The sequence below is a fragment of the Dermacentor andersoni genome, chromosome 11, assembly GCF_023375885.2.
Source record: "Dermacentor andersoni chromosome 11, qqDerAnde1_hic_scaffold, whole genome shotgun sequence".
Lineage (NCBI taxonomy): Eukaryota > Metazoa > Arthropoda > Arachnida > Ixodida > Ixodidae > Dermacentor > Dermacentor andersoni.
In genome coordinates, this window is record NC_092824.1 from 50,088,211 (window position 1) to 50,101,456 (window position 13,246).

At 43.5% G+C, this 13,246-nt stretch overlaps 1 protein-coding gene across 1 annotated transcript in view; it reads right to left on the minus strand.

The window, feature by feature from the left end:
* Positions 1-6,343: 6,343 nt before the first annotated feature.
* The window catches only part of LOC126517829 (WD repeat-containing protein 36), a 40,103-nt gene continuing 33,200 nt past the window's right edge, over positions 6,344-13,246 (minus strand). Inside the window, exons 17-20 of the mRNA XM_050167631.3 lie at positions 10,980-11,093; positions 8,664-8,748; positions 7,809-7,996; positions 6,344-6,669 (exon numbers count right to left, since the gene is read on the minus strand). Coding sequence (XP_050023588.1) covers positions 6,520-6,669; positions 7,809-7,996; positions 8,664-8,748; positions 10,980-11,093 — 537 coding nt within the window. The 3' untranslated portion in view covers positions 6,344-6,519. The remainder of the gene's footprint in view (positions 6,670-7,808; positions 7,997-8,663; positions 8,749-10,979; positions 11,094-13,246) is intronic.

Below are 13,246 nucleotides of genomic sequence, written 5' to 3' on the forward strand. Positions count from 1 at the left end.
CGATGGTAAGCGAAAGTGGTGACGGAGAGGCCTTGACTGCAGGAGCTATTTCTTTGTCAAAACTAACATTATTCCGATTTCCATGGAAGCAAATTATAAACACAAAAAAGAAGAAAGCAAACCAAGAAGCACGGCATGCGCTAATATCTTATGTGCAGCTCTACCAACCCCACAGAGCTGAAGTATGGCCTTGCAAACACTAGAGCAGTGGGCCATACGATCAGGCCAGCTTTCCACAGCCACTGCTGGCAGGCATCTCATCCTTGACTCTAGCAACGTGACCATCACCTGCAGACTTTGGGCAACTGACAGCTCATGAGTGAGAAAGACGAATGACTAGCCATAAATGTTGGTTATTGCATGGAATAATAAGCGCAAACCTTAAACGAGACAGACAAGCGATAGGCACTGTCTGTCCTTGGGCCTGTCCTTCGTCTTGTCTCACTGTCTTGTCTAAAGCTGGCGCTTATCATTCCATACAAGAATGAACCAGCTAGCCCAGTAACATATTCTATTAAAGGAACCCTGAAACACTTTTCTAATTAATCACATAATGACATCACTATTAAATTACATAGCCTCATGAGTCTCCTGCCAAGAAAAGTTTTTGAATCCTTTAAGCACGAGCGAAGTTAGATGTAGTTGTCAAACCAATCGGGTGGTTTGCTCTCCTTTCATTTCTGCTAGTGTGCTGGAAGCTACACAGGGGAGAGGGCAAAGGGAGAAATGCCCGCTAGCCCTGCCGAAATGTTGAATGCAAGAAGGCTTGTGGAGGCACCCTGTGGCCAGCCGCAGTATCTATGCTATGCTTTTCATCTAGGAGGCCGTGTGCAGCAGACGCAGCAATGCACAGCTGTCGTGCTTCAATCGGCATTGCAAAGATGAAATGGTTTTTCTGTCACTTTCAGATTGCAGACATACATATTTTTCATTTGCGTAACTCAAATTAGCATTAATTACATTACTGAGAATGAACTCACAATTACGATATCAGCCAGTGGCTGTTGTGGGTGCAGCTGCATGTGATGACACTGCTTTTGATACAACATCGTACATTCCCTGCTGCATGTGGTGCAATAATATTTGGCTTACATGTTCACAGGAGCCTCGTTAACAGATCTGCCATGTTACTATGTTCAAAAAGTGTTTCAGGGCCCCTTTAAATGTTCATGTGAAATATGGGTGCATAGTCATCGTGGCCACGTAGCGGTTGAGCTCATAAATGAGGTCGAAGCATTGAATGCCATGTTGAATTTTGTGTAGATATCATGTACCCTCAGCTTAAATTGTGTATGTCGACTCGCTCCTTACACAGTGGCTACACAGCAGTAGCTAGGTGTGTTGAATTTCAATGTTAAGACTGCTAGACATAGCTCAAAACAAATAAGCATTCATTGGAACAGGTGATCAAACTATAGAGCTTGTGTGTGTGTACCCTTCACAATGGTATGCAGAAACTAATTTCACCATAAGCCTTTGCATACCTCTAGCTCAAGTGTAGCATGAGCAGCTAGTACGGCACATTGTCTAGTGGTAAGCCATGTGAGGCTTTCATTTGGTGGTGCTTGGCTTGGCCTAGACAAAAATTTTCTGGCCTGATTGTTGCGACTGCGATGTCTCAAAATTTCACAATTCTCGGGCACTGTTCTACACAATGGAAAGTTTCTTCTATTTTTATTTGTTCATGATAGACCTCTTTCATTACTCTAGCAACGTTATGGGCATGCAAGGCAACAGTGGCATCCTGCCATCATTGTAAAAGGTAGATGTGTGCTCAAGGTGGAAGATGCATGTATAAACTGCTGAAGGGTCATGCACACTTGGCTACAGGTTTACATACATACGCAGCGTGTTTGCCACATAACATGGCCCTGCGAAGGCGAAGCCACAACGGGATGGGTTGAAGATCTTTGCATGCTTGCCACTGCATGACAAACGTGTTGTTTAGTGTTCAAACCTCGATACAATGAAATATCCGATATAATGAAGTAAATATAAAACGGCAATATCAGTGTGTAGTGAATATATGCTTAAAACGAGCATTGGATATAGTGGTGCTATTTTCGTGCCGGATACGACTTTGTTAGAGAAAGGTCTTGATGGGAGCTAAAACTTCCATCAAGCCTTACGGCATTTTGAATTGCATCAAAGCAAACTACATGAAAAAAAAAAGTGAAGTGAGGAAGTGCGGTATACAGCGTGCTGTGTTACAGCATAGACCACTTATAACATAAGTCGCCAGAGTGGTGAATATCCGCACTATAAGCGGTACCGCACGTATCCAAGCATTTCTCAAAAGGCTGTACATGTGCAAAAGGTGTAGCCCGAGCAGCTGCGTGTATCCTAGAATCGAAGTATGCGACCGTGATGTTTGCATTTGTTTAAATTGACGAACGCCGAAAGGTTCATTGTTACTTTGCACGAAACAATGAAAAATGAAACAAAAAAGTACGACGTAGAGGGAAAAAGTAAGTCGCTCGCTCGATCGTTCGCATTCCCCACGGCATTGCAACCAACTCCACGGCGACTGAAATTTCGGACGCCGTACCATGTCTCGCTCTATTTCTCGGACTGATCCACGTGTGTGCGATACCGAAAACATATGGCGTCCGCGGGCCAAGTTACTGCCATTGAACCGATGTGTCGCCCGTGCCATCACTTTCGTAGTAGGAGTGGTTATTAATTCCTCCACCTTCTAGGTGCGTCGGGAGCACTTGGAAACGCACCACACAGGCTGTACAGCACTGTGACGCTTCACTGAGTCGGCAGTGTTCGGCACCAAACCGCAACGTTGATCACCGCCTGCAGACGAGGCGCGCTGGTTAGGCCTCTAACCAGCGGGGGTGCCGGGCGGCATGCAGTCGTGCTAAGCTTGCTCTTCTCATGTTAATACCCCTAGACGATGACATAGGGATTGGACATATGCGATCACACGCACCGGCTTAACTGGCGGCAGTGCTTGTGAAAGTGGAGTTAATAATTTCTAAAGCAATCAGCTACGGCAACTGATTTTCCCACAGAAACCGCAGGTGGAGTTCTACGGGAGGGCGAACGGGAGTCGGAAAAGGCCGCATTAAAGTCGGTTATGCACCATAAACAGCTATGTTACAAGTAGGGGTTTGCAAATATAATTTTTTTTCTAATACGAATCGAACAATGATATGCACATGCATTTATTACAGTATGGCTATTTTACATGCTGGGACATCGCAATTACCTGTGCCTTATTATACAACTTCGAATGCCCATTAACTCAGAGAGATTTGACGCTGTGCCAGCCATCACTCATTGTAGTTCCTGTCAGGCAATAAGCTCATGGTTGGGGGTGGCGCTGCAAATGTAACTAATTAGCAAGACAAAAGCTATGCTCACACCCAACGAACACGAAGTGGTGCTGTACCATAGCATAAAGTTTTCTATGACCATTGCTTAGAAAATAACTGCAAGAACACTGTCTTTTCTTTTTCCTATGTTTTATGCCTATACTGCAGCACAGCTTGTGCACCCCACTTCTGTTGCTTTCCTTTAGTGTGAGACACCTGACTGACTCACTAGTTGTCGAGGCACACCATTTGCAAGAATATAATGCTACAACGCGAGTTACAAAACCACCAACATAATGCGAGGTATACTGCATTATACTACAGGAAGAAGGTAGAGGGCACTTTCGATTGCATAAAAAAATGCTTTGATTATAACTCCAAGTAAACATGTGTAATGCATCTGTACTTGTTCAGGATAGTGCCATTTAGCATATACCGCGATGGGCGGGCATCGTGGAATATACGATCGCCTGCGAGATCTCTGCACTACGTCCCATATTTTGCTATGGCGCGTAATTGCGGTAGCGCATTGGCAATCGCTGCATACTGAAATGTAACAGGCATGCAATACGCTGCATGGAGCCGTGACGTGGCCTTGCGGCGGGGAGCTGGCGGCACATTTGCATAGCGTGGCCGCGTGGATGGGCATCACTGCAGAGGATCAACCCACTGGACCTACACTCCCAGTAAATAGCATTCTTAGTGCAGTTGTATTCTTTTGCACAGTCATGCCCATCCCGTTCCGTTGCACTTTTAGGTGCACTCCCGCAGTCCGCTAACCTGTGCCCCCTTGTAACAAGAGGGTCTCGTTCCCTGCAAAGCTTACACGTCTAGTGGACGAGCGCACCAACAGGCAAAATTTCGCTAGCACCACGAAATTATTACAAAACTTGGCACAAAATCAGGCGCGCATTCCTACATTAGAGAGAAACAAATGCCAAGAACCGTGTTTGCTCCCGCATAGCCGACAATATATATTCGATTTCTCTCGAGCATTCGCATCCAACAGAATATTGAAAAATTTGCAAATGTGTACCTCGTTTTCAAATATAATACGAATATCAAGTATATAATCGATAATATTTAACAATTTCGAATATTCTCACATCCCTAGTTATAAGTGATCCGAGCTGGATCTTGTTTTGCACTTGTGTATCAATCCCATGCAGTGATCTAGTGAGGCCGTAATGCGACCTCACAAGTGCTAGTAGTATCTGGCTAGCAACTGTGGTAGATTGTCGCAGCTACCTTTGCCTGGAATCATAACTGCAGCTTAGCTTAAGTTCGAGAACTGCGACTACCGCTGCTTAAACGGCATTAGACGAGTGCTGCAGGTCATGCAGCAGCACTGTTGCTCATAAGCATGCAAAACGAATGTACTAACCAAGCGTGTGCTGTGTACGTACATTCCTTCTGACTATATACTGTGTACGTACACCTTCTGAAGCAAGTTGCTGCATTGACCTGTTACAATTAGTATGAAATACAAGTGGATGGTCAGCACAGCCATGCAGTAGCTAGTTTCACAGTGCAGTGAATTCCATACTGAATGTTGTGCTCTTATCATGTACTATATGGCTTGGAGTGTTTGTGTTGACGCACTTCTTGTGATAGAGAAATGTGCGGAATATAACCAACCATTATATATAGCTTTCATTGATTACGAGAAAGCGTTTGATTCAGTCGAAACCTCAGCAGTCATGGAGGCATTGCGGAATCAGGGTGTAGACGAGCCGTATGTAAAAATACTGAAAGATATCTATAGCGGCTCCACAGCCACTGTACTCCTCCATAAAGAAAGCAACAAAATCCCAATAAAGAAAGGCGTCAGGCAGGGAGATACGATCTCTCCAATGCTATTCACAGCGTGTTTACAGGAGGTATTCAGAGACCTGGATTGGGAAGAATTGGGGATAAGAGTAAATGGAGAATACCTTAGTAACTTGCGCTTCGCTGATGATATTGCCTTGCTTAGTAACTCAGGGGACCAACTGCAATGCATGCTCACTGATCTGGAGAGGCAGAGCAGAAGGGTGGGACTAAAAATGAATCTGCAGAAAACTAAAGTAATGTTTAACAGTCTCGGAAGGGAACAGCAGTTTACGATAGGTAGCGAGGCACTGGAAGTGGTAAGAGAATACATCTACTTAGGACAGGTAGTGACTGCTGATCCAGATCATGAGAGTGAAATAATCAGAAGAATAAGAATGGGCTGGGGTGCGTTTGGCAGGCATTCGCAGATCATGAACAGCAGGTTGCCATTATCCCTCAAGAGAAAAGTGTATAACAGCTGTGTCTTACCAGTACTCACGTACGGGGCAGAAACCTGGAGGCTTACGAAAAGGGTTCTACTTAAATTGAGGACGACGCAACGAGCTATGGAAAGAAGAATGATAGGTGTAACGTTAAGGGATAAGAAAAGAGCAGATTGGGTGAGGGAACAAACGCGCGTTAATGACATCTTAGTTGAAATCAAGAAAAAGAAATGGGCATGGGCAGGACATGTAATGAGGAGGGAAGATAACCGATGGTCATTAAGGGTTACGGACTGGATTCCGAGGGAAGGGAAGCGTAGCAGGGGGCGACAGAAAGTTAGGTGGGCAGATGAGATAAGGAAGTTTGGAGGGTCAACATGGCCACAATTAGTACATGACCGGGGTAGTTGGAGAAGTATGGGAGAGGCCTTTGCCCTGCAGTGGGCGTAATCAGGCTGATGATGATGATGATGATGATGATGATGACTTCTTGCATAGTATCCATGCAGCAGTAGGTCAGCATGTTGAATTTCAATTAAGGAATGCCAAAAGAAACAGCACAACACATGCAAGCGTGTGGTGGAGCAGGTGGCCACCTATGAGAACCTGCCCAAGAGTATCCTTCACAATGGCAGCCAAAAACCAGCATTGCCTCATTGTAGCACAAGGTTGTCAGATTTATGGGTGCGGTAACAGCTAAGTGATAATTGCACAATGATAAAGGGGAGCACTGTATTTGCAAGGACGAAAACAGGACTCTGTTCCTACATCATAACTGCACCAGAAGGCAGTTTCTTGCTTCTCTTTATTGCTTCCAGAAACAACACTGGGAAAATAATGAGCGAATGAGACTTAAAGTAGGATTTCAACAGAGTGACTACCACAGTGGTGATGGTGTGATGAAAATGTATTTACACTAACAACTTTGCTGCTCAGGTTTGTCACAGGATGGCACTCCTTAGGTAATTAACAATGCAGAGTGACTGGTTGAATGCTGCTTCAAGGTCTTTCCAAGAGTTGTGCTGCGTGTCTGCAATCGATATGAGCTCCTCCCGGAATGCGTCTTCCGAAGCCATCACGTCGGCGTGAACCTGCCACGGTGGAACAAAAACACCAGAGTTCAACAAGAGCTGTTTATAAAAGCATAACATTTGCAATGCTGGTGTCCGTGTGGCGTCCTAATAAGCCTAATGTCAAAAGCTATTTAACTAACTAATGATTCACAGGACACAGACAAAACCACGCTGTTTTTGATCAACCTGTCACCGAGTTCAAATCACATACAGCAATTTACATGTCAAACCTGTGCACTACTGAACACTAGGTACATCACCTAGTCTTGATAGTGATGCACATAAAATTACGGCTAATTCAAAGTTCAGTACTATTCGCGTGGTGAACATCATAACTTAGACAATGAACATGTACATTGAACATGGACAATGTGTAGCGGTTGTACAGCCCATTTCACTTATGATGCATAACCATTCTGGCTCCTGGGGGCAGTAATCGCAGCTCTTTCAGAAGTGGCACTCCACAATGGCCGATTTGTACATTGTGTAAAAGTTGTGCACGGTCCTTGGAAGATCATGAATCAAATCATAATCAAGGCCATGAATCAAGGCCCACAAAACATTTCACTTGAAGCTTACATGAAAGGGTAGCGGTTTGGACAAGTCGGTATTTGATGACTACTGGGGAGAGCAATAGTGCGAAGCCGGATGATGAGACAAACAAGGATGAGTGCTTCGTTTGTCTTGCCATCCAGTTGTTCTTTTGCTGGTTGTGTTATATTCGCGCCACTATGGTAAACTTCTGTCGAGGTCCACACTAAGCTGCATGAAGTATAATGTGTTTCTGGACAGTGTGAATCCTCTATCACACTGTAATTGGTGATGAAAGTAGCTGCCTCACAGTGTGGCTGTCAACAAATAAAATAAAAATAAACACAAGGCACACATTTTCTTGTTGATAGGACAGGGCATGTATTTGTTAACCCCATTCAAAGGTGCACTCCTGCTTGCGCAAGGTGACCAACTCAAGGCAGCAGGTGCAGGGCTGCCCACTGTTAGGGGACATAACTCACCATAACGTCCAGTACATATCAAGATTTTTTTTCTACTTTTACTTAAATGTGGCAAACAAGGTGGCTACCACATAAAGTTAATTGATTCATGTGATGAATTGCGAGGTTCAAATACAGTGCAGACATATAGACACACACACACACCTTTAGGAAAAGGCCGAGGTAGGACTGAATAAGCTCAAAGTCACGGCGTGTTTTCAAGCCACTGCCCATTGCCTTGAGAAAGTTCAGCAGAGCCTCCGAGGAACCGCCGGCTTCAGGCAAGAGACCTCGGATCTCAAAGTCAACGCTGGACGGTCCTAGTTCCTTGAGCCACTGAAATACTGGGCCATCTGCAATGCACAAAAGGCAACATCTTTTTGATGAAAGGATGAGGCACAAAGACGTCACAATTCAGCCAAAAGGGTTTCTGAAGACGTGCTTAGCCGAGCATTGTATAACTCCAACAGGCAGGTATGCCTTAATTACATTTCTGGTTACTTGAAACAACTCTAAACTGAACGGTAAAGCGAATAAAGCAAATTCACTTCATAGATTCATTCTGGCAACGTTCATTAAGCCAAGTAACTGCCTACAGTAAAAAAAAGAAAGTTATTGTTCAATCTAGAAATTTATTAATTTTTTTTTTCCCATGGTCGGTGGCCTGCTTCAATCATAATCTTATTTCACCAAATAGTATTCGATTGAACACTCGACTTCATTACAAGGTTGTTTCTGAAAGTTTACTGTTTCTAGCTCTGCATGCAGATGCTTATATGCACGAAACTATGCTGACAGCTTATATTCATGGAAATACAGTATCTTAGTGAAAGTGTCGTGAGACTTCACCACAAAAGCAATCAAAGTTACAAATTCTTGAAGTTGTCAATGTTGTAAAAGTTCCCGTAGCCCACATGCTTTGTAAACAGTCAATTCTGCATTCAACAGGCTCAGTCAGAGCTTACTTAACAGGCAAACAGGTTGCACAGTAAGAATATAAATGGTCACACGAACACTCACAGCTGTTGGACTCGGCACAAGAGTTCAGCAGCTTTGCAAATGCAGTCAGCTGAAAGTGCTCGAACGAGGTGATTTTTGATGGTGCCTGGAAAACGAATGAAGCAATCTAATCAACTCCTGGGAGATGCGCTCGTTAATCTGAAGTGTGAATGGGTGACATTCACACAAACGTGGCTAAAAGTAAGCAACTATGGTTGATACACTGTAGAAACCTGCATAAAATACCTGCATAAAAGTTTTTTCCATTTCTTTTCCCCAAAATTGGGCATGCACATTTTTCTTCTCTTATTACATTCGGGAGCCAAACAAACTTTCTGTCTGTACACCTAGTCGCAGGTCTGTACACCTAGCCCCCATCGAAATGCGGCCGCCATGGCCGGGATTCAATCCCACGACCCCGTGCTTAGAAGCCCAACACCGCAGCCACTGAGCAACCACGGCGGGTCCGCAGTGCGATGGCACCTCCCGACACCCAATTTCCAACAAAATTTTTGTCAACAGCACACTAGAAAAGTGTGATTTTTTCAACTTTTATGTCACTTTTCTTTCGAATATTTTCCCATGTGATAAAAAAACATCCAAGGATCAGGGGAGAGAGAGACAGATAGAAAAAAGGAATAAGTAATTTTGACTGGTCAACTGGTGTGGTGGGTGGCATTTCCCCTGCTGGAAACCATTGGGGGAACCCTGAAGTACCTTACAACATGAGCAGATGGAGACAGAGCAAGGAACGAGACCGTCGATCACACCATCCTGTCTCGTTCCTTGCTCTGTCTCCCTCTGCTCGCATTGTATGTACTTGAAAAGTTACAAGGTGTCTACAAGGGTAGCCTAACATTCCAAATTGAGTCAATGCTTGCTTTCAGTGTTCCTTTACCTCCATGCCGGCCACATTTCGATGGGGCGTAATGCAAAAACACTCGTGTACTTATATTTAGGTGCATTTTAAAGAACCCCAGGTGGTCAAAATTAATCTGGAGTCCCCCACTACGATGTGCTGCACAATCAGCTCATGGTTTTGGCACATAAAACCCCATAATTAATTTTGTTTGTTTACCTCCTGACGGTGTTACTGAACTAGGCGTCTTATTTATTTAAAGCTTAGTGGCTATGGTGTTGGGCTGCTAAGCACGAGGTCGGGGGATCGAATCCCGGCCCCGACAGCCACGTTTCAGTGGGGGTGAAATCCAAGAACACCCGTGTACTTAGATTTAGGTGCACGTTAAAGAACCCCAGCTGGTCAAAATTTCTGGAATCCTCACTACAGTGTGCTTCATAATCAGATCGTGGTTTTGGCATATAATATCCCATTATTTTTATTTATTTAGGTATAAATAAACAGCGGAGTCTTCGTTCTTGTATGGTGGCACTGGCTACCCCTTTTTACTACTGAAACTAAATCAAAGAAACTAAAGGAAGTAATTTAAATGCCCACAAAAGCTAATTCAGAATCTAAAGAGGGACAAACGTAACGACACAAGGATGGGGGTCTCCAGCGAAATGCTGCGGTTCAAACAATTCCTGTGGATGTCAGGGGTACACAAGTATGTTTCATGCAGACGCACAAATGAGACACTCACTATGACATAACACTTATTCCAGTGCCTTCAAAGAAGTGTTGAAGTATGCTCAATGCTTTGTGATGCCCACACACATATGTGCAACACATACATACATGCACATATGCAAACACAGAGCGAGAAATAAAAAGAGTATGGGCATGCGGATATTTGGAATTTTTGAAAAGTAAATTGAATACTGCTCTATGCGATTCAGTATTTAAAACTGAATAGCTACTAACCATATAAATGAATATTTAAAAAAAAAATAGTTTTCAGTTATTTCAGAATCATAAACAGTGTGCAATCAAACATGAAGTTGGAGGGAAAAGTGGGATAAATTTCATCCCTGCAGCCATAATGCAGATGTAAAGGATGAGGAGTTATGCAGTAGAGAATGCTATGTTACCCAGGAAGCCAGTTTTTTTGGCCAAACTGCGATAATTAGCACACTTCGCAGAGCCCCATGTATGCAAACAAGCTGCTTATTGTTTTCTTGCTGCCATATTTGCAATCTTGATATACAACATTCCATAACATGCACTGTAATGACAGAAACTTGCTAACATTGTGATATTAGGATGTGAACATTGTCTTATATTATTGGTAAATACAGCTGTTTTTATTCAAAAAGTATTCAGTGTTCTATCCGATTCGTATTCGATTTGGCCTTAAACATTACTATTCGCATGCCCCTAGAAGGATCTATGGTGCACGCAGGCACTTAAAATGAGAAGCGGGCAACAGGCTTGCTTACCACGTTCTCCTTGTCATCAAGCTTGACAAACTGAGGGTCCAGGCCGATTGTTGTAGGCAGGAAGAATGGTGCTGCCTTGGGGGCACTCGCTGGCTCCTTGGGCTTGTTCCTTTGCTGCTCGGTTGAGGGCGCACGGGACACGATGAAAACAATTGACATTAAAATGGGGCAAGCAAACACACTTGAAGACAGTCTTTGAGCCAGTATTAATCAGTTTTTCAGATCATTGTAAACAAGAGTGATGGATACTAACTGAATGGTTATAACTGCTCATTTGTGGTCCTGCAGTACATCAACGCAACCTCCACGATACTACTACTAGTGCAACCTTAAGCACCTGTTTGCATTGAGACTTGTTAAGCCGCAAAATACCTTTTCAAATGCCTATAGTAGTGAAGGAGAAGAAGACAGACCCTTTCCTTGCAAGCTCTTAAACATACATTAAAGAGGAACAGTTATTCAGTTCAGACTGGTAAATATGAATTCAGAACTCTATTTTAGCTAAATTTGCAGCTGCTTATTGAAAAAAAAAAAAATGAGTTTCAAGGTTTCCTTCCTTTTTTAAATTTCACACTGAAACTGTACCACCAGTACATCAATGTGATGCCACAAATATCCAAGTATTTTTATCGTATTTGGGCGATTTTGGCTCTACAATGTTCACGGAACTTGCTAAGTTCAGTCTTGGCTTCCTTGTGAATACGATGTAGTCAATGTTTACTGATAACAAACCAACTAGGCCCAAAAAGGTGCCATCATAATCCATGACATCATGGCAAGCTGGTACAGTTGAAGGCAATGTTGCCACCTGTCTTTCGCTTTTCACATCTTTTATGGCTTCCCAAGCCTCCTCTCACGGTAAGAGTGGCTTTCTTCTATTGCTTCTTTCCTATTGTAAAAGGGTGATTTACTAACACACTTCAACTCACATTTCTATTTTGCGTCCCTTTTAAGAAATAACAACTGAATATTAGGCTTGTACTTCCTTCAAAGACCAGTGCTATCAGAATGCTAAAGTCAGACAGCAACACGAAATTCTGTAGTCAATGCCACATGTTCTAGCAGCAACTGTCTCCGCTTGTTAAAAATTGGGGATTCGAGGAGAGATGATAACTATCGCTGGCCAAGATCCACAGCAGTTGCAGATGTAACAAAAGTGTGCCATTAAATTTTCCTTGATTTAGATGCAGTAATTACCTATTAGTTATTAAACTTGACACACAAATTGTAATTGCAGGGCTGAAACCAGTCAGTGCTTAGGGTATATGCTCTTGGCTAGAGTCCTAACACCAGTCTTGAGACATTCGTCTTCAAAATCAGCAACAAGGTACAAGGGTGTTTCACTCAGTTTTGCCAATGGTAACAATTGTTGCCATTACCATGTGCGTGTTGTAACCATATACGGGCATTGTAGAATATGTGAAAAAAAAAAGACTTAAGAGGCACCACATACTGTATAGTTCCGGACATAACTGATGGTTTAATGGAAGGATTAGATAGTTTTGTTTTTGCTTGGGACGTGATATGTTACAGCGATACACGACATGTTAGGACCTTTGCGCATGCATGTCGTATACCACGAACTCGGCAGTGGCTGAGCAGACTACACGGTGTGGATGAACGCCGCAACTCGCCAGCTAAAGGGGCCCTGAAACACTATTTGAGCATAGCGAGAAAAAACTGCCAAAACTGCCAATCTGTCAACAATGCTCCTGTGAACATGTCAGACAAATATTATTGCACTCTATGCAGCAGGGAATGTACGATTTCGGGTCAAACTCAGCGAAAAATCGCTTCCTCTCGCTTCTGCAATGTCATCATGCAGCATCATAGCAAGCAGCTGGACCCACCAACAGCTATTCGCTGATTTTGTGATTGTGAGAACATTCTCAGTATTACAATTACTGCTCGCTTCAGTCAAATAAATGTAAAACACAGCATATATGTCTGCGATCCTAAAGAGACAGAAAAGTAATTTCATCTTTGCATTGGCGGTCTAAACATGGCAGTTGCAGGTTGCTGTGTATGCTGTGCGTGGCCCCCAAGATGAAAAGCGCAGCGTAGATACCGCAGCTGCCACGAGTTGCCACCATGAACTGTCTCACGTTCAAACTTTTTGGTGAGGCCAGTAGGGGCATTGCTTCCTTGCACCCCCTTGCCGTCTCCCCTATGTCTAACTGAATACTGGAAAGCGCAATTCTAAGACGGGACTGAAGATAGACACACAAGAACAGGACAACCCCTATGTAGCTTCCAGTGTGCTCATA